The sequence below is a fragment of the Nymphaea colorata genome, chromosome 9, assembly GCF_008831285.2.
Source record: "Nymphaea colorata isolate Beijing-Zhang1983 chromosome 9, ASM883128v2, whole genome shotgun sequence".
NCBI lineage: Eukaryota > Viridiplantae > Streptophyta > Magnoliopsida > Nymphaeales > Nymphaeaceae > Nymphaea > Nymphaea colorata.
This window is the reverse complement of record NC_045146.1, coordinates 20,510,444-20,535,625: the sequence shown is the minus strand read 5'-3', so window position 1 is coordinate 20,535,625 and position 25,182 is coordinate 20,510,444. Positions and strand designations below refer to the sequence as shown.

The following is a 25,182-nucleotide window of genomic DNA, read 5'->3' as shown; positions in this document are numbered from 1 at the left end:
TAGTGTGAAGAATTATTATAAGAACCACAGGCCAATTTAAGAAGGAATATTAATTGCACAAGCATGGAAAGAGAGGGTGAAGAATTAATATACGTACGATGGTGGCGGTGGAGGATTACATGTGGTTGTGGCTGTGGATTATTATTTGCCATTTGTAGACTCTCCCTTGTGGGTCTTTAATAACTTATAAGGTAGAGTTTTTTGGTTTTTTGTTTTTTTTTTTCTCTTCCTGCTCCTGCTTGCTTTTTCACATATCAAGACTCACATAACATAACATCACATCACATCACATCACGTCTGCAGCACTACGACACACATCTCGAAGCAACTCCTTATCATGAACACGGCTTCCATATCTCCTCCAGCTCCCTGGCGAACGCCTTCTGCCTGCCCACCACTATGGTCAGGTGGTCCTTCTTCTCGATCACCTTCACCCTCGCCCTCGGGATCTTCGACCGGACGGCGAAGCTGCAGTCGACGGGCAGCAGCTCGTCGTCCGCCCCATGGAGGACGGTGACCTGACAGCTGAGCCGCGCCACCTGCTCCAGATAGTCGTCCATCTTGCTCGCCGTCCCGCAGATGATGTTGTGGAGCGTGTGCCAGGCCCCATGGTGGGTGTGGCAGAAGAACCCCTCCACCAAGTACGTTCGAATCCTGCAGGACAATCAATAAACTTAATTTCGTTTGTTAAACAACAACTTTGACTCTATGTCTATACTTGTATATAAAAATTTTGTAGTCAATCTTGTCGCTAAGATAACGTCTTTAACATGATCATTTTAGCACTCGTTCGTTGGACCTGTAGATAGTCTCCCACCCACCATCAGAGGGGCCAAGAGGTGATACTTTTCAAGATCTGGGTCCCCATTTGGTAGATTACAAGAGAAAATGAAGTTCGTATTGGGGAGTTCAATAAAAACGAGCCGTTTTCCGGTGGTAGAGGTGAAGCAGCGGCAAGCATGACGGTAGCAGAGGCAAGTTGAGCTTCGGTGGACAAGTGCCTACGATGAATTATAAATTCTGAACAGCCTCAACTTACGGAGTTCCCACCCTCCTCCCTCCTTTTTATTTAATAATATCAAGTTCTGTTTTCTTTCTTTCCAGTCACTTTCAATGTGAGAAGATGCTCCAATGTGAGTGTTACATATATAAATATATATATATAAAGAAAGAGTTAATTGCATGCATGTGTATGTGATTTACGGCTTCATAGATAAGACCACATTAAATGCGCACAGTCTTTTAAGGTCATTTCAAAGCTGGCTTTGTTAATTTTATACACACTGGGCAAGATTGCCAAGATAAATTAAGAAGTTTCTGGTTTTTCTCGTAATTATGGCCGTGCTTTTAGCTAAACTAACCACATGGATGCGACTTTAATGCCTTCAAACCTAGGAACGGGTTTGAGAAGAATGTGAAGATGAACAGCAGAGCTTTCTCAATCCATAAAAAACTGAAAAAACAAAATTTTTTTAACTTTATCTTGATTACTAAATTAAAAACATTTTGGTTTCGGAGTCCAGGTCATGAGGTTAATAGTTTTATTTAAAAAATGCTCTCATGGACGCCGAAAGATGGTCGGTTATTCTCTTGAAAATTTACTGAAATGTTATTCCTTTCTAATTCTTTGGATATGAGTATGGCATCTTTTTTTCTACTTTTTTATGCTAAAGAAAAAAAATGAAGCAATCTTTTTTATAACTAGTATTTTACTTTTGCGGGGAACACTGAATATGTTGTTAGCTTAAAATGAAAAGTATATTCAATTTTATCTGCCAACTTGATGGCTGTCAGATTAAGGAAAATTTACGCTTTAGTTTGTTATTATTAGAAGGGCAAAAAAGATTACCTTTTAACTTAAACAAATAATAACGCAGTTGACAATGACAAGTCCTACGATGTTTCCCACATAATTTTGTCCAAGAAAATAGACCTTCAGAAGAAATTTATAGATACATAAAAACCGTTAAGCACAGAAACGTATTTAAACACAACACAACAGGTCGCATAGATTTTCAAAATTTGACGCAAGGCTGAAGATTTCAGTATTTGCAGCTTAAACAATTTTTTATATTCGAAATTTAGATATAAAAGTGGTATCCCAATGTCTAGTTTATGTCCACCACAGTTAAGATCTCTTCCTCTACTATTCCTCTCATGACCAAATCAAAGAAGAGACATCGGAATTTTTCAGTTCGAATTTTGAAAAGAAATCGGACTTTTGACGGAGAAAGAATGTTATTCGTCGATACGTCCAAAGAATAAGAAGTTTGATGAACAAAAAGTGCATAATACAAGTGAAGACATCGGTAGCAACGTCCCTAAGTTGGTTTAGTGGACTATCTATTGAAAACTATATGTGCCTAAACCCTCCCTCTCCCAAACAAATCAAAAGATGGTGACCGAATCTTAAAGCGCTTACTGAAAATCATAGGTCATTGAAGGGTGAAAGAGACGTCACGAAAGCGAAGAAAAGTCAAAATAAAAAATTCCCAAATTTCAACAACCATACTCTCTTAATTGACCACCCAAAAAACGGCCAAATTAACACGCCAAGAACAATTTCTAGAGCATCCAAAAGAGAAAATCATTAATAGTTTATTAACCGATAAAAATTCCTAATTTAAAAAAAAAAAAAAGAGAGCACATTATATGCCTTTCCGCCCAACTACAAAACCCAGATGTAAAGTGGTTGGCTGTTGGTTGCACTGATTCTTAATTTCTTATCTTACATATACGCACATGTACGACGTCATCTTTTCGAATAACATGAATTAGAAAAATAAATGTGATGCATCTTCGAGTTCTTCAATTTCTACAGTGGAAACAATACAACGAAGAACTTTTTCCTTTTTTTTTTTTTCTTTTGTGTGGAAATAGTGGAGGACAAAATGCTTTCATATTGGTCCAGGAAGAAAAAGAGTTAAGAGGCGGCCGATGGCCAGAATGGTGGATGTATGTTAGATTACCTGTTTCTGGTGATCAGCCTGACGAGGAAGTCCAGGAGACGATGGTTCTTACAAACCACCAGGCACCAAATCCGACTGATGTGTTCATACCAAGCAGCCACCGACGAACCAAATGCCATGAGAGGCCACACTCGCCTGGGGGCCACCTGCCTCAGCACGTACTGGCTGCCATTCTCTCCTTCCGGCACCGGAAAATATGGCTGCTTTGTAAACAAACATCTTCGTTAAACGCCGGCATTTGGCGATTTAATCAAATTACTTATAAGACAGCAGCTCTTTCGACTCTCCCGCATTACATTCAAAATTTTCTCATATAAATGTTCGATAAATATCATCATTTACTAACGCAAGCGAATCAAAAATATGCAAGAATGCAAAGTTGGAGGAAGCAGATTATAGCTAGACCGTAGAGTCCTACCGGCGAGAGCAAGGTGAGAGACTTCACAGAGTTGGGGTGTCTAACGGCGAGGGCTATGGCTATGATGCAGCCCAGCGAGTGCGCCACTATGTGAAACGACTTTACGTTATAGGGATTCAGAACGCTGCGCTCAATCATGTCAACGTGCTCGCTGAGCGTGTAGAGCGAGTCGGCCGGCTTGGGGCTCCTCCCGAACCCGAGAAGGTCGATGGCCAGGAACCTGTACCTCGACTTCGCGTCGTCGGAGAAGTTTGGGAATAGGGTCTCGGTCCAGAACACGGAGGAGGACACGAAGCCATGGATGAAGAGAACGTCTGTGACCTCCTTTTCCTTGGGCTCTTCGAAAAAGAAACACACAATGAGAAACAGATAAGTAATAGTGTTTGCTTATAAAGAAGAAACCGTAAGACATTGACCATGAGAAAGCAGATCTATTAATTAAGCGCAGCGAACGCATGTAGCCAAGCTACGGCAGAATGCGGAGAACTATTACCTTTGAGACCATTGGCACGGACGTAGAGAGACTGCTTGGGAGAGGTGACCCAGGAAGTGCACTTGGAGCAGTAGCAGTCGGACCAGCGAGGGAGAAGGCGATCCATCTGACGCCCAATCTTCCCCTGTAGCATCTCAACAATGGTGGAGTTGATCCGGTATCTGGACCTGAGCATGCCGTTCCGGCGCCGGTCACGTGAAGGTGCCTTGTTCGATCTCCCGGCCTCCTCCATCCCCTTGATCTGCCTCACCCGCGCCGCCGTCCACCCGGAGATCTCCGAGAAGATGGACGGCCGCGAGTAGAGAGTGTCGGAGATATCCTCGAGCTGGAGCTTGTCCGCAGAGATGCAGACGATCTTCATTCGCCCTTGCTCGGATACCATGATGTTGCCGCTGCTGATGATGGCGTCGCTGCCGGAGGAGCAGTAACAGGGCGTCCATTCGTTCTCGACGAAGAAGTCGACGACCTTGAAGAGGTAACAGAGAATGGTGTCGAGAAGATCGAGTAGGAAGAATACCAGGAAGCTGAGCACGTCCACGACCACTCTACGGGCGACTAGGAAGAGCAACCCCACAGTCTTCTCCTGAGCCATTGCTCTTCCCTCTGCCCTTCTCTTCCCTTTGCCCCCACTTCTCCCGCTCTTGCTCCTTACCTTTAAAGGAACACTCATATATGCGGTTGTTTTCTTTAAGATATTTTCGTGGGTTCTGGTTGCGGGACGGCGACGGGGGAGGAGGAGGAAGAAGAGGAGCTTCCACTACACACACAAGTCACACAATAATGCGTATGGCACCAGCTGCCTAATAAGTGTGATGGTGTGGAATGGGGGTAGTGCTGCGATCAAATGGATTCTGGTCTTGGGGCATGGGTGTCCTACAAGTACGAAGGTAAGGTAGTGGAAGTGAAAATGGCGTGAAGTAGACTTAGCTAGGCAGGTACCAACATTAAATATCAGAAAATGAGTTCAGTGTTCATTGAGTAACTCTTCTGGCTTAGGGTAAAGGAGTAGGTGGCAGTTGAACCCACCATCCCCAACACAAGTCTCTCCCTCCGGCTCCGCCACCTTACTTATATCGACACGTACTTTGTATTTATGTACGCGTAGCCTATAGATGGATACATACTGCGCTCTCTTTCTCTCTCTCTTGATTGTTCTGCTCATTACCATGTGAACCATCCCACAGAAGGAAGAGGTGGACCTACAAGTGGGCAACAACACTGCCGAACGTCACTGTAAGTGGCCGGCCCGATGCGACGAAATCGTGAAAATTCGAGGGCCAGCCGCTGTCTTTCTCTTTACTTTCTTCCAGTAAATGCAGGGAGAGTACTTGCAGAGGCCCAGCCACAATTTCTTTCTTTAATCTTCTTAGTTATCTATAAATTTTGGGAGGCATGAAACCTTTTTTTAAAAAAAATTTTTTGTAGATCAAAGTAACTTACTGTTTGAAATATCATGATCAGCATAAACTCGATCTGTTTTGGATGAATCCATGGGGAAGGATTTAAGTTTGACCTTGTAAAAGTCACGAGTAGGGCAGATGGTTGATGAAATCCATGACGTACACAAATTAGACTTTTTTCTTGGAATAATCGAGGGGTTTAGAATAGAAAGACTATCAGTTTATGCCAACAACGACAGGCCTCGGGTATCGAACTCTCGACTCTTTTGCAGTTTGAAAAGTATTAACTCTACTCCGAAGCCTGTTAGTTGGAACCCTTAATTGCCACTGAAATTTGACTACAGTTCTGAATAAAATCTATATTTTTTCGACAGATGGGATCCTTTAAAAGCTTATCTGGAGGTTCCCTTCCACCCTCAGCGCTTTATGATATTTTGATCAAGTTTCTCCACGTAGATGAGATCCACATGATCAATCTGCGTGCTTATTAACTATGAACTCGCGCTTCTTGATGTAAAGAAGTGTTTTTCTTTTTAAAAATTGTAGAGTTTGGGCATTTGTGGCAGTTTTTTTGGAAAATCGGCATTTAGGAACACCAGTATGACAATCACGACCACATGGTCAGATTTGACTCAGATGCCACTCTAGGATTCCAAATGTACTTGATCTTTCGTTGGGCACAGAAGAGTTCGATCCAGCCAGCTGTGTACGTGTACTTCCATCTATGTGCTTGATCATATACTGATATACTTGCATGCCGTCGTATTGTATATTATTTGGAGAATCTTTTATTACGAAATCTGATTATTTCATTTTGAAGTGTACTGCTAGGAAAAAGAAAACCAAGCTTAAACTAGATGGCTTGTCAGAAGGCAAGTTAACAAGTGCAATAACTCGATGACCCTTGCTGGAAAATGACCCTGGCGCTGGTCTGGTCCGTGCTAACTTGCTAAATAGTTCCTTCATTCGACAAGTGAAAAAACAAACAACTGTGACACAATATAAGTGATGAACAAACATTTAGAGATGACTTGCTACCAAACGCTGATCACAAACCTTTTGATGTGAAAATGTTTCTCAGGTCACTTGCAAATTTGAGATGCTACTTTTTCTCTATTAAGAAAGATTCATCATCTCATGGTAGACCTGGGAAGTCGTTACATGCACCCGGTGCACAGCCTTTAAAGCATGATAATTGTACCCTTGGCCCACTTCTATGAGCACGTGATGTGCATAGGAATCTGCGCACAATGCAAAATGTGCACAGGCCTGTGCATATAACCAAGTTCAATTAGACCTCTACTTCGTGATTTTGAAGTGTCTTTTAGCATAAATTGATACATTGACATAAATTGCAACACATATAGTCTCAAAACTGATGAATGCTTTGATGAGCGTGACCCAGGCTGTAATCTATTTAAAGAGCTTTAAAGTAAAACACCTATATGATGGTAACAAGACCCAAGGTTATGGGCGTACCGAACTTGCTCAAAACTTCTAATAACTTGATTGAATATATGTTCCCAACACATGCTCAAATATGAATTGTTTTTGAAAATTGTATTGGTGCCCATTTGTCCACTATAACCAGGAAACTGATTGACAATTTGAACAATGTCGATCGTCTTTTTTTGTTTAGAATATGCTCGAAGGAAGACTGGGGATGAAGCCACACTCGGTTAGTTCTTAATGAGAGCCAAATCAACGATGCTGTTGATCTTGACTTCACTCGTATGAGATTGCGTATGAATTAATTTGAAGTAAAAGAAAGAAAGAATGGGAGCGTGCCAACGAAATATTGGAGTATTTTGATTCTTGAAACAGTGAAGCATTGTGATTGATCATATTTAAAAATGACATTTCCGACACCATCTGGACTTTCTGCACTGGGCCGACAGGCACACAGCCACGCACACAGTTTATCTCTTCACATCTCTCATGCAAGTTATTTAATGGAGAACCCGTGAGGGAGTTGATTCTTTCCACGACTTGGACCTGTTCAAGAACTCTAATCACAATTAATGAGATCCAACCAACCACGAATTCATGATGTAGCACGAGCTGGTAGCTTCAGGGAAAATCACTCGTGCACCTATACGAGAAATCCCCAAGTGGGTAATATTTTACGACTCGGGATCAGTCGCTCAGGGAATCGATTGAGCTCTTTAACTTACGACGGCCTTGCTGATGATAGGTGACTAGAGGCTCGAGAGCGATGCAAATGAATAGAGAAGTTCTAAGAAACCAACATAAACTTCAGTCAGAAAACTAATGATTTTCTCTGCCATTCTTGTGAATCTTATTTCAGTTCAGTATCTGTTCTCTTCAGTTCCAAGGACTAGGAAGGGGAAGGGTGAGTCATCAAAGAAAAAATCAAATAAGAAAGAAATATGAAGGGTGATGGTATCAAGGAAAAATCGAATGAGGAAGAAAAATATTAAACATTTGGAGGCTAGAAGCGTCCCTTGACTCGCTTCACTTTCGGCTCATAAACATGGTGTTCAAATTCAATTCAGCATGTTTTGAAATCCTTCCGTTGCTCCAGTATGAGCAATTGCCTACACAAGTCGGCTTGTGTGACACTTTCGTTCTGGATGACCGTGGAATGGTTTGCCGTTGGGTTGGAAGCCAGTATTGTAGATCTTGCTCGTGATTCTGTATCTGCCCTCTTCATTCTTCATTCCTTTGTCTATTGTTTTCTCTTGCTTTAATGAAATGGTTGGGAGGCCTATTTCTCCCACTAGGTTTGCATCAGAATAAAAGAATAACTTAGTTTTAAAAACCTTAAGCTTTTGCAGTAGAGCCGTTTAATTAACTTGAGAAAACTAATCAAATGATAAACTCTCAATTTGGTCATAAGCACAGTCTTGCCCTTGTCTCATGAAGAATGATGTTCGACATAAAGAAACTAATAAATAAAAATTCCTTAACCCACTTCTGGTGGAAAATTTGGGGTGAACCCTTAGATATATCAAGTTTTCGAAGGCAATATTAATCTTTAGAATGTCTTAACGGATTGGAACTTGGTCCAGGGTCTTCAACTGGGACATAATTTGGATGCCCCCAAGTAAAAAAGGCCTTTTAACAAGCTTATCTTCACATATGTGACGATGTGTCAAAATATCCAAATCCATGTAGAAGAGAAGACACGTTCTTTTTAATGTTAAATAGGATGACAGTGCAATAAGTATTGCATGGTAGGGTTGATAGGTTGTGTCCTTTAAAAAAATGAGACTATATATAAGCTGAAGCATAGCAAAAGCACTTTACTTGAAGCACCAAAAGCAGGCCTACATCCTCGGATGATGGGGGTCGTGAGGGAGTTTTCTCTCCCTTGTTGGTAGTAGGACGAAATACTCCTCCTACTCACCAGCCTACTCTTATGATAATTTAATAATCAACAGAATCCAATTTTTTCAGCTCATAGTTTTTTATTGTGAACGAGATTTTCTTGTCAACTTTTGAAATTTTAAGCATAAAACATTTTTTTGTCAAATTCACAGAAAAAAAAATCTTGACAATATAATTACCTCATACCTTATTTCTTAATTAAGGTGAGTTAAGGGTAAGGCTGGACATTGGGTCGGGTACTTGGTACCTAGCGAGACTCAGGCTTTGGCCCCAAAAAAAGTGTGGTGAGCCGGCCTGGGTTGGCTCGACGGGGTCTGATTTGGCTTGATATAAAATATTATTTTTATTAATATATATAATTATATAGATTTTATTATAATTACTTATATTTATGTATTAATTTATACTTTAAAATATATTTTCCATTTTAATCAAGCAGGGCTTAGACTCTGGTTTTAGGAGGTGTCGGGCCGAGCTTAAGCTGCAATTACGAGCTGTGGCCAAGGCCGGCCCGATGCCCCAAGCCTAATTAAGGGCAACATTAAACCAAAGTTAACTGTCAACTTGGGAGTTGTTTGAATGATGGTGGACGTTATGATATAAAAAAGCGCGACTAATGCAGAGATTTCTAAAAGGCAACGATAAGAATGAAAAATGGCCGGCCGTTTGATTATCGTAGAAGAACTCAAATTTTTAACAAATTAAAATGTTTTTAATAAATTTGTCTTTGGCTGTATAACACCTTAATCCTTGATGTTTAAATTTTATCGATTAAAACCGTTTGCTATTCACGAAATGTTAGAAGTATCCTTGGAAAAGGAAAAACAATGAGTCCATAAAATAGCATATACAAGAATTTTCAAAATGAATGAGCTGCTAACAACGATTCAAGTGATGAAGACTTGAATCAAATTAATCACGGAGCTAGGCCGTCTTAAATATTTGAAAGTGCAAACTGCAAACGTGAGGATGGATTTATAATTCCTACGAGTAAGATCAGTGTTTGGAGGAAAAAGAAGAAAGACTTACTAAAGTCATATTTTAAATTAAAGTTGAAAGGTGAAACCTATCTTGATAAAAGATTGTCACAAAACTGCAAACATAATGAATGAGGTACAATTAAAGTAAGACGCAAAAGTACCACGCATGTCTCCCCAAATCTCGCTGAATGAGATGCATCCCACGACCCACCCACATCGCTATCAATTCAATCGCCTCCTCTAAGTTGGTGAATCAGACGGTATTTATTTATATTTCTTTCTTTCTTTCTTAAATAAATATGACAATATTTATTAGCTGATTCATGGCCCACACCTCCGTTCGGTCTAATTCACTTAACGTCACTGCTTGGGCTCGGTTTTCAGTTTCTACGTCCCTGCTTCAAATCTCATTGATGTCGAAGTACGTTTGATGGGTACCTCCGCAGACTGGGTTCATGCTTTTATGGCTGAACTCTACCTTGTGGCGTTCCTGCAAATTCAATGGAAGGATAGGTCACGAAGAAACAGTTTTCTCTTTCTAAAATGTTGAATGGTCTTCTTCTTTTTTTCCTCTCTCTCCCCCTTTTTCCTGTTTCAGATAAAAGAGTTACGGCTAACTAAACCGAATCTGTGCTATCAGATTATGAATTCTTCCTCCCCATATTGAACTCTTCACCTACTTGGGCAGGTATATATGGCTTCACAGTTACGAGACTCAGTCATTCGGGTGTGGGTATGTTTCAGAACCTACTATCGTGAATTTGAAGAGCCCTGTTATTTGAAACTTACCATCGTTAGCCGGATCTAATTTAGGTCCCCACCTAACCTTAGTTGGTCAGATTAATTAGGGTCCAAACCTTTTCGATATCGTACTGCAGATGGGTCTCAATTTCCTAAAAGAAATTGACCATCAAATCTGTGAGATCTTAGATCAGACAAGTTCTGTGCGTGTCATCAATTATGACCGCTAGAATATTAATTGTGAAATGGAATTAGGAAAGATGATCATCTAATCTAAGTGAGTGCCTTGTAGGTACTGATCGCTTCTGATGTGTATTTCGATCTTGTAAAAGCAGGTCATGCTCTGCTTCATATCATAGTGCGTAAATGAAAAGAAGGTTTATTGCAATGGCTTCTCTACCTAACCAATCCGAAGGTTTCCCTTTCAAGAAGCTAATTATCTTTTCGCAAGGTCTGCCCTTCCTAGATCTGATGATCGTAAGCATATCTTCACAAGGTTACCTAGCTAGATACCCTACCAAAAGAAATATGATGAAATAATCAAGTAGAAGTGGATGGCAGGACCTAAATATTGCTGCATTTCTAGCAATGGAGAAGGCTTGGTCAGTTGAAATGAGGGATACGAATGGGTCAGATCTGAATAGCTATTTGTCACGTTTTACTACATTCATAGGAACTAGATGTAGAGGCAGAGTCCTAAAACTTTAAAAGGAAACTCAAATTTTAAAACCAAAATATAATTTCTTAAAAATTTTATATATGATAAATTATTACCTTTAATTTGCATGTAAATTTAAAAAAATTGACGGTGGAGTGTGCCAGCCCCCTAACTCTAACTCCACCGCTAAGACGATATTGTGTGCTGTTGCTATTATCAACCTCACAAATTTTTTTTTATTATTTAAAGTTTTATATGTGAGGCTATGGTAGCCACCTGTTTCATACATCCATGGATGATGGTGGCCTCGACTTTGATAAGAATGAGTTCCCATGAGATCATACGGCAGTGTCAGAGAGTGCTTAAGGCTCAGACATGTCTGCATCAAATCGGAATCTGACATGACTTCCGATGAGCATGAAATTAAGGACACTTATATTCTAGTAAAAGTTGTTCTGCACTGCTAGTTGCATGCCATTTATGCGTGCACTCCACCTAGTTAGACGCATGTCTCCTGCCAGGGATACACTCAAAACCCGATACAGAAGTCACACCCATCGAATAAAGAAACTGAGAGCCTCATTCACCTTAGCATGTGTACTGTACACTAAACACACATCATGTTCACATGATTTTATAATAAGTCTTCTTGAAAGTATTTTCAACTTCTTTTTTTTCTTGGGAAGTCTGTCACTACTGCGTCTGTCATCACACTTAAGTGTAGAAAGAGAAGGAAACGGGAAGAAAATTCCAGGCTTTTATCGTCCAGGCTGTGGTGGGCAGTGATGTACTCCACTCAGGGGGAGGAAACTGCCATGGCAAGAGGTAGACCTACCATGGGGTCGTTGCTGCATAATATTTAATTGCAACACAAGTAGGTTGCTCAATTATAAGCAAAAAAAGAAAAATAGCTACAGCTTCACCAGATATAGGGAAGAAAATGTGAGGCGGGCCAACCTACCGTCATATATCTGGGAGGCAGTACAGACATGTGCTCAGGGCCCACCATGACTGTGGGCGACGGCCTTGAAAAGGCTTGTATCTGAAGGCCTTGTCCGAGCAGCAAAGGTGTGCATGGTAAGGATTCGCGGCTCCTGTAGGGCCATGCGGCCATGGCCTGCTGAATTATTGAGGCTTGGGAGACAGACGAACAGGTACTTAAATTTTTCTTTTTCCTATTGCAGTTGCTTCGTGTACTGAATGAAAGGTTGTCATGGTCACAACTGTTTAGGGTTTGTTCTCCATTAAGTACTGTGGCCATCAAAGTAATCAGGGTGCTATTTGGGAATAGGAACTTACTGTTATTAGACTCAAATATATATGTTGGAAAGACTAGTGCTACTTCTTCCGGTCACCTTATTCATTAAAGTGAAGCACGGAACCATTGAAAACCAATCCAGGTTTAAATCCATTCGGTCTTAATTTCTTCATTAAACAGGAAAAGTCACACCCGGTCTTCCGGGTCATCTCAGCATTGCCCAACTCGCGAACTTCTATGTTCAGGTCGCTCCTTGTTGTGAATCCTTGACCACTGTTCTTTTCTCAACTTATAATGGTCATTTCGTCGTTTCAGTTTTGCGGCAAACTCTTGGTAAGTATTGAACTTTAGACTTCAGCCAACTTACATCTGTAAGAGGTTTGCAGGTTGAGCCAGGTTCTTTCATATTTTAAAAGGACAACTTGGAGGGTTGTTCCCCAAATCTCATTCTACAGGTGGAACGGCAAATCTCTGTTTCCTTCCTCATGCCACGAAATATCATGCCATCATTTTCTGTGGACAGTTCAGACCATACGCTGTCAGGCCAGATTATGCATTAATAAATATGAGCGTTCATTAGTTACTTTAAACTATCAATTTGATCATGTCATCTTTTAACCACATGTAATCTACACATCTAAGCATAATGAACAACTGATAAAAGTAAAAGAAATAATAAAACTATAATTTTTTGTTGATACGTTTCATGTATCACAAGCAATATTTCATTTATTTAAATAATTTGGACATTGAAACTAGATTCATGCACATCCATAACCAAAATAAGAATACATACTCTATAGACGTATCCGAATGCGTGCAAGATCCAGACCCAACATGTGTAATCATATCCATGCATGTGTGTTTATCCAACATGATCCAAATACCATATTGACTACAACCATGTATGCATGTACAATTAAAGTAACATAGATTCAATTGGGTCCAAATAAATATGATAAGAATTTTTAACAGTCGATCAGTACTTTTAACTAGCAAGGTTCTAGGTTAAATGGGTCTTTATATGCTTTCTCATGATAACATTTTAGTAATTGAAAGGTCATCATGTAATCATGTATTTTCTAAATACGAAGTTTAAATTTCAGGGAAACCATATTTAATGAACAAAGAAGTTCGCTCCTTGTTGTATATCTCCCCGATTTTAGGTGGTGGCTAACGTGCGGAAAAAAGGTAGTGACGGCCAATAATCGAAAAGGAGGATAAATGAAATTAATAATTAACTATCCACTTTTTAAAATGTTTGCTTTATTCATACTTACTAATATACTTCCCGTAAAAATTACGTATGGGTTACACAGTGTTCATGAATTCACTAAGGTAATTGACACCATAAAGGCTTCCTCTTTGTCCTTCTTTAGTATGGAGGTCATTTTTTATATGTTTTCTTATGGTGGTAATAATTGCTTGAGTAGAAGCTTTTCTTTTTTATTTCAATTTTGCAGAGCATGCAAGGATTGTGCTAAGTTCACTTAAATTGTTGGGATTTTAAGTGCGTTGATTGCACAGATGCTGTTGTTTGTGTATCTTTTATTGAATGACGAATCCAGTTCATGCGATGCTAGTCATTGATGATGTTGTAAGTTCCTCCACTAAAGCAGGCTTTAAGACAGATTCATTATTGAATACACTGTGGTAAAGCTGAATGCTTAAATGTATGGTAAATATAGTAACTGCCATTGATGAAACAAGATTTGGTGCATGTGGTCTCACATGGAGAGAACGCGATCAATAAATAGGGAGATTTGGAGCTGAGGAAGTGCGCATGTTTACGTGGCCTTTTCTCTACTCCGAGGGAAAGTTTTGCATGGCGTACGGATATAATATTTATGAGAAGTCTCTAGAGTACAGCTGGCAAAGATCAACAATTCCCATTAACTGGAATATTTGGTTTTTGTGGTTCTGATTTATTGGAGTGGTAGAAGTTCCCCAGTGAATACACGACAGGTAGAAAGTCCATCAAAGCCATGTTGATTTCTGTGACTTGAAATGAGAAAAGAATAACTTTGAGGGTTTGTAGGACACTGGACGGCAAAATGGTCCACTTTTATAGGAACTTGTGTTCTAAACTTGAAGTAATCACTTCTAAGTCTCAATATGTTTTTCTTTTGTACTGTAAAATGTCGTAAAGAATGATCTGTGAACGTGAGGGTAGGAAACAAGCGGGTGGGGTGAAAGTGGTCTCTCTTAAAGTCGGTGGATTGCACCACTCACCCTTAAAAAAAAAAAAACAGCTCTAAGTTAAATTGATTGTGGTAAAAGAAAAGACATACAAGGATACAGTCATTTTATCCGCTTTCGTTGTGGCATGTACTTTGTTTCTCATTCTTCACTGGATTTGCAAGTGATCTATCTGAACTAGACTTACGCCAAAATTAGCTGGCGCAGATTTTTGTTTATAGAAGTCCTTTATTCCCGTTTCCCGTCCTTGTCTGGTACCTTTTCATTTCATTTTTACTGGGACACCCACCCAGACCCTGCTCCCAATAGTGCGGTATCATGAGAAATTTTTACCTGAAACCTCTAGTTGTAGCTGCTGCATGCTGCTTTTGAACAGGTCCCTTTATTTCCTTGATTGATAAAACCTGTTTTCATAATATTGGCATTGACTATTTGAAGTCATCTAAAATGCTAAACTATGGGCAGGTGAAGGTGCACCAGTGGCATGTCCATACTTCTTTGTTGCTTGGAACACATTGTGATATATTGTCCTGATATTGCGGGAAGTCCGTTCCTGGTGTTGCATTTGCTTCACTAACAAACGGCGTCCATAACCATTGGTGCCCAAATGGCATTCTGCGGGACGTGCGAGTACATTCCGCACGTTAGTAATGATTTGCGTTCCGCAGATGCACGAATGCCGCAACGTGAGCATAATCTCGAGGACTGTTCAATAAGTACATCAACGTTTTGCTAATTTTCAGATAAAACCACAGACATATCTCACCCAACTTTCCGGTCAACTCCTTGAAGCCGATGGACTGTTACCATCTAATCTTCACTTTGAGTATCTTAGTCTTACAATATTTTTGTGTTCAAATGTTGGTAATTTAAGGTACCTTGAGAGATAGGATATGTGAGTGCTTCTGGCGCAAGTACGAGTAGCTTGTAACCTAACAGATTAATGTTTTTTTTCTTATTGATCTTTTAATCATTCAGAGAAAATGTTCTCGGCTGTGGCTTGCCACAAAGTAGGGTTAAACACTCATTTTTGCAGTTCGTTAACATTTTGCGATTTATAATTAAAATCGCGGAACCTAATTCACTGAAACCTCCCTGATTCTCACTCGGGCAAGACCTTTCAAATCCCGTGATTCTGATCAGCATAGTCCCTGTGACCTACAACCCGCAACTTTTTTACATTCACAGTAATTGCTCAGATTTTTGTCCGAAATGACTGATGTCTCGAGGATTCCAGCTGAACACTAGAATGATACACTAGGGGAGGCCATTTGATATATTTTATGGATACTATGCTCAGGCGTGGTGATTAGTGAGATTAACTTGCAAACTTTTTATGCCTGGACTTGTTTGTTGATGAAACTAGACTAAATTATAATTTTCACAAGAAGTCCATCTGAGCCGACCACATTCTTGATGCCATCTAGATGCCTAACCACGATCAACTTAGCAAGCCGTTAATTATAGAGGTCCACCATGTCGGTCGAAGGTTCAAGCGGCGGGAATATGCACGAAAATATATAAACTTTGATATTTCCAGTTGCACAAAAAATCAATTACAGAAAATTGAATTTCGTATAGCTTAGTGCTGCCATTAGCGGGTCTCCAGAACAAACATCATAAAAGAGCAGATACAAAGCCACAGAGCTACCCCACGGATGGACTCTTTCCCCGCCTACAGCAACAGCAAAAGCATTCCCCTTTCTGAAATGGGGTCTCTATCATTGAGGTCGTCTCTAAATTGAAACAATTTTCTCAAGCTTCACATGCCATATCTATACCTTGAACTAAATAAGAGGAAAGGACGGCATTCTATAGTACACAATCTGGGGCACGGGGACACACAACAAATCAGCATCAAGCGAGGAGACCTCACTGTTTTAGAAACCCCAAACGGACTTCACCACGTATTCATCTATACACATTCTACCAGGTGCTAAAAGTGGGAAACCCCGAGAACCCTAGCACAAACTATTGATGTCTAGTATTTGCACTGCGTAAGGTAACGCCATGCAAGAATCTGGTATAACCAAGAAAACTGAGCTTTCCGTCAGATTGCCTAATCCAGTCACGGAGAATTGCATAAGCAGCTGGACCAAGGTTCAATTCCTGTATAATGATTTTATTACTCTAACAGGTAGGAAGCATTATAGTTATATCGAGTTGTTGGTTAGATGTATTTCTTACCCGAGCCAATTCATCGACAGAGATCACTCGGTTGCCCTCCTCTTCAAAAAACTGAAATGCTGTGTTCGCAATCTGCTCCCACCCTTCAAGAGCTTCCATTTGGTAGATGCTGATTGCAGCAGCACAAAACTCCTCAAAGTCCATCTTTCTCATGGATAGATGCTCCATCTACGAAACAAGGCAACAACAAAGTTTTATTTTAAGTAGAAGTAGCAAGAAAAAAAAAAAAATCAATGGTCCTCTCTCTCCCATATATATATATATATATATATATATATATATATATATATATATATATATATATATATATATATATATAAAGGGAACCTACACAAATCGTGGCTCCACTAGCTAAGACAAGGACACATCTCTTTCTTAATGAGCCTAACCTCTCTCCTCCGTGCATATTCCAGGATATAAACAGTGATACAAGAAAAACCAGGATCTCTGGAGAGCTCTTATGACCAGACCAAAGATGTAATTGTCAGCAAAACAGCTTTTTTTTATTTCTTACATTCGAAAGAATTTTTTCTCATTTATACGCATAGGTTGTCGATTCAACATTAGATAAAAAGGATGGGGCAAGCTATCCATTTTTCCAGTCAATGGCTCAAGTTATTTTATTGATATGGGTGTTACGTGTAACCAAAGGAATTGGACTTTTCATGGCACGGATTCTAAATTAGACATTCCATTTTAACTTTATTAACAGCCAGCCAGCTTCAGCCGCAGTCAGCCAATTAGTGGCTCAACTTGTTCAACTTTTTTATGTTTTCTATTTGAAAAAAAATGCCTAGAATAGAAAGATACACCATAGAAAGGAAAAACTGGTCATAATATGAAAGTATATGTACAGAAAAAATAAATAAATAAATAAACTATTATATAATAACTTGATATGTGAAATGCTGAATTTATGGATTCACATATGATTGATTAAGATATAGAAAGAAGATTCAGAGAAAAAAGTTTAGTAGCATACAGTATTCAGTATGTCAGGGACTCTCGACTCCTTCATGGCATCAGTAGCATTTTTCATGAGAGCCTGCAAGTATCAAAACTAAAGGATCACTACTGCCGTTAGAATAATTTTTTATGGATGAGAGGAGTCCCAATGAACATTAGTGATGCAAAGGGCATTGTTAGATTTATTGCCTGTAAAAGCAGAATGGTTTACACTTTAAAGAAGTAAACATAGAACAAGTGCAATTACAAACCAAGCGGAAATTCTCAAGAGAAACTCTTCCATCTTTACTAGGCTCCAATAGCTTAAACTGAGATTGAAGGTAGAATAGTTCGTCCTCTGTCAAAGCCTTTGCTAATGCCTACAATAAAAACCGGATATTTCAGAAATTCAAGGATTCCATTAGGGAATGAGCAATAAAAAACAATTTCAGCAATTTCTTAGACGACAACCAACCAAAAAAAAAAAAGGAAGCAGACAATCAACTAGAGAAATTCATCGCAGGCATTTGCCAACAAGAACAAGTATGTCAATCCAGTAACTTAAGCATCCTAGACAATTGGCGTTTTTTGGAAAATAGCCTCAAACATGATAAGCAAGATACTAAAGGAGCATTGACATCTGCAAGAGTACCTAAAACTTCACAATATGGGCATTATAAAGCATTTATTGCTTTTCGAAGTCATACTTTTTATTTCTAGCAGCCTTTTTACACCCCCGATACAGTTGTCATATAGTCCGATTTAAGAATTCAATTGTTCAGTAATAACCATTGTCACAAATATTCTTCTTGGGTTTTCAATTGTGAGGCTTTCCTTGGAAACTTTTTGACAAAGTTATTTTCTCAGAAAATATCGAGAAAATCTCAGCAATTTTTAAAAAAGAAAAAAATCATAAAAATCAGGTAAAAAAAAATAAATGAGAAACTAATAAGAGGTCACAAAACATAACTAGATAAGATAAAATAATGTTTTAATGACGATAAATAATTTAGTCTTCAAGTTTAAATTTTAATCCATGATTAACATAAAAATAAAAAAAAACGAAAAATCGAGAAAAAAACGTGAAAAAAAACACAATAAAAGCACGTCCAATTCATTTTTACCTTTTTTTCCAAAAAGAACACATTTTTTCAGTTTTTATCAATTTGTCCCTTTTTAACGTTAATATCACTTTTTTTTTTCCAAAAAAAGATGTGATACCAGTGAAAATGGTCTTAACAGTGATGAGGAACCATTTTCATCATTGTCAATGAGGATAGCAATGCATGTTAGCCACATTTCCAACCTAAGTTTAAGCAGGCCCAAGTCTAATGCATGCCTTGGTTAGGATAACAAATCAGTCAAGGTTGGGCCCAGAAATAAGCTGGGACTTCATGGGATGCGTGCCAGACTCAGCAGGATGTTGACCTAAAATGGTTATAAATAACCACCAAGCAAGGACCTTCACATAAAAGTAAACAGATTCGAACAGCTAAAAATACTACATATTGGTTTCCTGGATGTACTTAGATCAAACAATGAAGGCAGCATGACCAGAAATTCAACAACCAAAACATTGAACAAATTTTATAAACAGATTTGTTCTATAAACAAATACCAAATATAGACAGACAATGCTAGATAATAAAAGGCACACCTTCAATGCTGCCCGTTTGAGAGGACTTGAGCGCAGATAAGATTTGACCAACCTATACACTAATATATCCAAAGGAACTGGCCGAGTCTCCACTCGGAGCCATGGATGAGCTGGCAAAAGGGAAAAAACAATTGCCATGTTCACTAGATCAATCGTATAAAGTAGCTCCAGTAACATGTCAGAACCAAATGGGAAAGATAAAATAAGAAGGAAAAGCATATATAGGCACAATAAAATCCCAAACCAAAAGCTTCAGTAAATATACAGCAATTGATAACATACTTAAAGCTTGTGCAGCAGTCATTCTTTTGCGATGGTCCTTATTGAGAAGCCTCTTCACAAAATCTTTTGCCTCAGGAGATACAGAGGGCCATGGTGCATCATCAAAGTTAGGATCTGCCCTAAGGACCGCACGAAATATTCCGGACTCAGTCCGAGCCCAGAAGGGCCTGCTACCACATAGTAGAATGTATGTTATAACACCTATACTCCAAATATCTGCTTCCATACTATATGATCTATGAAGAACTTCAGGAGCAACATAATATGCACTTCCGACAATATCATTCAATCTTTCATCTGCACAAAAGAGAGGGTTGTAATTCCTTCCTGGAGAGAAATGCAAAACGGCAGCAGATCCGTGTACAAAAATTGTATGAAAAGAAAAATTCAACAAATAAGATTTCTAATCCAATTCAAACATGATATACTTTAACCAAATTCAATAAAAAAAGAACAATAATTTGGTTGTCAACCATGGGCTGCATCTTAAGTGACTTGTATCAATATAATAAAGGTAAGCACTATATAAGTCAGATACCTTAAGTACAAATTATATGAATTTGGAACAAGCATCACTAACATTTGAAGTACTATAACCATCACAGTACCTGAAAAGATGTAACGCACAACTTAGAAACCGAGAAAGAAAATTATTCTGCTCTGGAAAACTGTAAAAAGACCATATTTTCCAATTGTAAATGAGTTCAGCAAGAATCCTTATTTACAATTTGCACCTGTATCTAGTACCCCATAATGCCTATGGGATCACTCAGAAGTGGAAGATTTGTCACTAGACGATTCAGAAGAGGTCCCTTCAAGCCAACCATTGTAAACGTTGCTCATTGATCCCTGGATCAGTGAAGTTGTGGCATCATCACAGGACCAACTATCTAAGCATGTGACAAGTTTATACACCTGTGATTCAAGTACAGCAGCAAAATCTGCCTGCATGAGCCTTGGGAGCTAGCGATTTAATTTTTCCAAAACCAATGACAGGGGGTCGCCACCGGAAATAATATATAAGAAAGAACTGTCAGCCAGCAGGTGGCCAAGCAACAGAAACCCACAAAGAGGAAAGGACAAGATCTTAGGATTAGTATTGGGGTTCCAGTTCAGTATAGTTCACCATTTTGCCATATTCCTAATTCAATTTCAACAATATGCTCCATCCAGCTTGCTACCAGGAACTCGGTGTAAATCTCTTCTTTCCTGCCAGAGTTTCTTAAGCCATGGCCACCATCTGGCCAATATTCTCACTTGCGATTGCATCTAATTTCAACGCATCTTAGTGCAGCCAGTGGTTTCAATTAGTACCTTTTCTAAGCCATGTGGAAAAGGAAGCTGTGAAAAAATGTATTCTGCTGAAAAGATTCTGACTTCCCTGTGTATGCACATGGTGATGCAGCCCTGGGAAAAGCTCTGCCTTGAATTCATACTGCTACAGTGATTATCAACCACTTTCCAGAAAAGAAAGCTGTCATGATCATATTTCCAAAAATTTGAACCTAGAAACTGTGATAGGCAAAGCCTATTCTTGGCTAACTCTAAGGGTACAAAAGGTTTTCCAACTTGCACTTGTGACCAACACCACAAAACATCACAGTTTCACTGCTCTAGCCTCTAATTGTTAAATCTATCTACAATAACATCAATAATTATCTTAGTTGTCACAAAACAAAGCCATTTATGTGGCTTCTATAAATCCTGCCAATCAAGAAAGAGGGCTAGGAGGAAGCAATAAGCATGCAAATTTGACATGGGCTTGAAAGAGAATAACATTCACAAGGCTAATATGCAACTTAATTGCACATTCAGAAAAAGGAGTATTTAAAGCAATAAATAGCATGAATCAAATAAAATAACCCTTTCACATTGGTACATGTAAGGGTCTGATAAATGTAAAAATTGTCCAGGAAAAATGTTAATTTGGATGGAATTGCTTTAAATGTTAACTTCAATGTTCCAAGCATTACCTGGCCTAATGAAGTCAGAAAGTCCAAAATCAATAATCTTCATGGGTGCATCTTCATCCCTAGTGGTGAAAAGAAAATTCTGTTCCAGAATGTTGACAATGTCAAAAAGATGTGCATACTACACAAGTTCAAAACTTCCATAGAATGGACTCAAGAAACTGGAATCAACGTTAAAAGTCAAGGACATGAAACATTAACGAACCTCAGGCTTCAAATCACGATGCACGACACCTTGAAGGTGGCAGAATGATACAACACTTAAGATCTGTACGACTATTGTTTTTGCATCTTCTTCAGTATATCTTCCTCCCCTAAAGAACCATAATGTAGGAGAAAAAAGACATTAAGAAGAATTACTTGATATAACATGTTCCACACGATCAAAAAAACAAGCAGGATTAAAATACAAACCTAGAAAGTATCCTGTCTAAAAGCTCACCACCTTCACACAATCTGAAAACACAGTATGTAAGATTAGTGGGAACAAAGATGCATAAAACAAAATACAATCATAACGTCAAAGTATAAAATGGAAGTTCATGAATAGCATGATTGTCGGTTTCAGAAGCTATAAAGATAGATTGTAGAATATGACAGGTAAGGGAGAAGATAAAGAATATGACTGAAACAAGGGTATGAAATAACAAAGATAGATTCGCCATACTTTTAGCAAATATAAGACAAGGCTAGGAGAACATACTCCATAACAATATAGACGTTATTAGCATCTTCACAAGCATCATGGAATTTGATCAAATGCTTGTGCCCAGATAAGGCTTTTAATATTTTAACCTCACGACGAACATCTTCAATCGCTATAGCGGTCGTCATCTGCAAAATATGAAAAATGTCAACCCAAGCAAATCGAATGCGGTATGTCCAACATTCATGCTCTTGGCCAAGAGAAGAGGAGAATTGGGAAGAGATATTTGAAAAGAAAGATTGAAATAGCGCACATTTTCCTCAGAAAGACAACGAAGCAGAAAAATCAGATGCAGAACACAAATATATACCCAAGAACTTGCGTTTTATATAGAAATATTAATAGTTCGCCCCCAGCAGGTCCATCAGGATGCGGTTGCTGAACCTTTTATCCTTGGTCTCAGTCGGAAGTGCATTTACCTAAGTCTATGCTCACTTGGTTCAAGTATGCTAACCAATAATTTGCATTTTAGTCCTCTAACCAAGTCGACTGAAGATAACCTTATAAACTAAAAACTTTTTAATCCTCTCAGTGTCTATAAGCATTCGACCTATTTAGCACATTGGCGCCGCGCCACATAACGAAACACTGGTAATACTTACGTGCAACCAATTATATATATTTTCTCCGTTAGGGAGATAATCAATTTTATAAAATAGGGTTAGACAAGAAATGAGCTCTTTGCAGAAAAATATGGATAAACATTATACATTTTTATGAAGACGAGCTACAATAAGGATGTCATGCATGAAACAGGGACATAGTTTACTGTACGTCCACGTGTTATAATCCTCCTTGTTTCTCTGACCTGGCCAGCAAAACTATCTAGTTGGTTTCTCTAGCCAGTATAGCTGGCACTATAGCTGCACATTGTGCAAATAAACATTAGTAAGTGAGATTATGTCCATGATGAGGAACCGTCAGGACATACAAGAAACTGAAGCTGCATTTTAAAATTACAAACTCATGCTCGTAATCAATGAGCTTATTATGTCAAAGCAGGATGTTCAGCATGCTTTATAACAGAAGTAATGGAACATCAACCGCACAATTTCATCCGTTCGTGCGGATGAAAATCAAGGTGGACGATTCAAATACAAATCCCAAACACCGAGTCCAGATGCACATGTCAGCGAAAGGAAGCGCCCCATGCATCAGACCGCGACAAAATTAATCAGGAGTCTAAAAGTGCATTTAGCAGCGCAGGTGTAAGAGCCTGTTTGAAGAACTCAATCTGTGCTGAATAGAAGGTTATATGCTTCGTCAGTCACAAAATGTACACGAAGAATCGTGGTCCAAAAATTTCATGAAACAAAAATAGAAACAGCTTCAGTTTCCGTTTCTCAAGATTTGGATCGCGGAGGGATTTTCTGATCGAATTAGGGGAGGAAAAGAAACTGCTCCATGAGAGTGGCGTCACAGCAGGAAGAGAAGAAGGTCGGAATTGCATGTGAATCAATTGGTCCAGAATCTTTCGCAGCTAAACGCCCGGGAAAACCAAAAGCATACCTTCGCCTTCGAGATGATTTTCACCGCAACGAGTTGACCCTTGATCTCTCCCTTGCGAGCCCTAGCGGAGCACGTATGACCGAAATGCCCTCTCCCGACCTCCTTCCCCACCTCATACTTCGCGGCGAAGTTCTTGCTGTAACCGAAGCTCTTATCCAACGGCCGTTCGGCGTCGACGCCGTCCTCCGGTATCGGACCTTCCTTCGGCTTCGCCTGCCCCTGCCGCTTCATCAGCGACGCTTTTATGTGCTTTGCTGGCGAAGGCGGAGGGAACGGTCTCCGGAAGAACCTCCTCGGCGTGGAGGACCTCGCCGGCGAGGGAGTCACCCCGCCCGGCAGAGGGCTGGCGGAGGCGCCTCCACTGCTCGGAAACGGGCTGGCGGAGACGGGGTAAGGGCTGGGCCATGGGTTCGGTGAGGACGCGTGCACGGGAGTGGAACCGCGGGCGGGGACACCGTTGACGGAGGTGGAGGACGGCCGGTCGCCGGAGGCATCATCATCTGCAGCTATGTTTTTCCCGTAGCAGAGTCCCATTCTGCGGAGGTCAGAAGCACATAATTAGTGGGAACCTCGCCCGGATATGCTCGGATCGACTGCTGCCAGCGACCGAAAGTCGGAAGAAGAAGAAGAAGAAGAAGAAGAAGAAGAAGAGGAGGAAGAAGAAGAAGAAGAATCACGTCAGAAAAGGCTTAAAGAGAAAAAACGAGAGGAATCGAGGGTTCCAATGGAAGGACGCCAAGGCAGAGGGAGGTAAAAAGAAAAAGCGAAAAAAAGGAACCGTGGAATCCCAACCCAATACCGAGCGCAGGGCAGCAGTTTCGGTGCGGGCAGATCTCCCGCGCACGATTATCTGGGCAGTCGTCGGATCCGGTGGCTCTCGTTGCCCGTTGCTGAGTGCAAGCGCAATTCCTCTTTTCCCTTTTTTTGTGTTTTTCGGGAGGCACCAAAAACCGCGTGGGGCTCATCATCTCATCGAGGGCGCAAGTGGGCGAGGAGACCCCCAGCTCGCGCTCGGCTCAAGGCTCGTGGACTCGGTCAAACCCTTTCGCGCCCTTCGAAAACTTGCTTTGACCGGGTCGGATCCAAAAGCTATACTTGACCCAATTCTTTTCTTCTTATGGGGCCCGGGCTAATATCGCTCAAATAGAAACAAAAAGGCGTCCTATTGTGCCAATGGCTGGATCCTTCCTGGCCCTTGTGACTGTGATGGCCTCTTTTTATTTTTTTTTTTAAGATCGTCCTGTAAGAAAATTGAAGTGATTGTCGCCTTTTTAAAAGAAAGAGGAGGAATTATTTTGTTATTCACCTTGACGACTCAAGGACTTCATTTTTCCTTTTGACATTTCGACGTTTTTTTGTTTATTTCTTTTCTTCCCAGTCCGTGGTTAGAAACGCGTATGTGTCCTCCACAAGTTGCCAAGCGAAACTTAATGAGTCGAGATGATACATGGCTATACAT

General features: G+C 39.9%; 2 protein-coding genes across 2 annotated transcripts; both read right to left on the bottom strand.

Annotated features, from left to right (window-relative positions):
- On the bottom strand, window positions 1-4,751 carry LOC116260112 (probable lysophospholipase BODYGUARD 1). The gene is made up of 4 exons (XM_031638205.2): window positions 3,881-4,751; window positions 3,388-3,725; window positions 2,970-3,169; window positions 1-654 (listed from the first exon to the last, which is right to left on the bottom strand). Exons 1-4 carry the CDS (start codon window positions 4,548-4,550, stop codon window positions 336-338), a joined length of 1,527 nt encoding a protein of 508 aa, XP_031494065.1. The 5' UTR covers window positions 4,551-4,751; the 3' UTR covers window positions 1-335.
- An 11,223-nt stretch (window positions 4,752-15,974) lies between these two features.
- On the bottom strand, window positions 15,975-24,473 carry LOC116260487 (CDPK-related kinase 3-like). Its single transcript, XM_031638869.2, has 11 exons — window positions 23,724-24,473; window positions 22,212-22,342; window positions 21,923-21,964; window positions 21,714-21,822; window positions 21,512-21,590; window positions 19,539-19,835; window positions 19,257-19,366; window positions 17,872-17,979; window positions 17,637-17,699; window positions 16,655-16,822; window positions 15,975-16,576 (listed from the first exon to the last, which is right to left on the bottom strand). Exons 1-11 carry the CDS (start codon window positions 24,255-24,257, stop codon window positions 16,439-16,441), a joined length of 1,779 nt encoding a protein of 592 aa, XP_031494729.1. The 5' UTR covers window positions 24,258-24,473; the 3' UTR covers window positions 15,975-16,438.
- Between the last annotated feature and the right edge of the window lie 709 nt (window positions 24,474-25,182).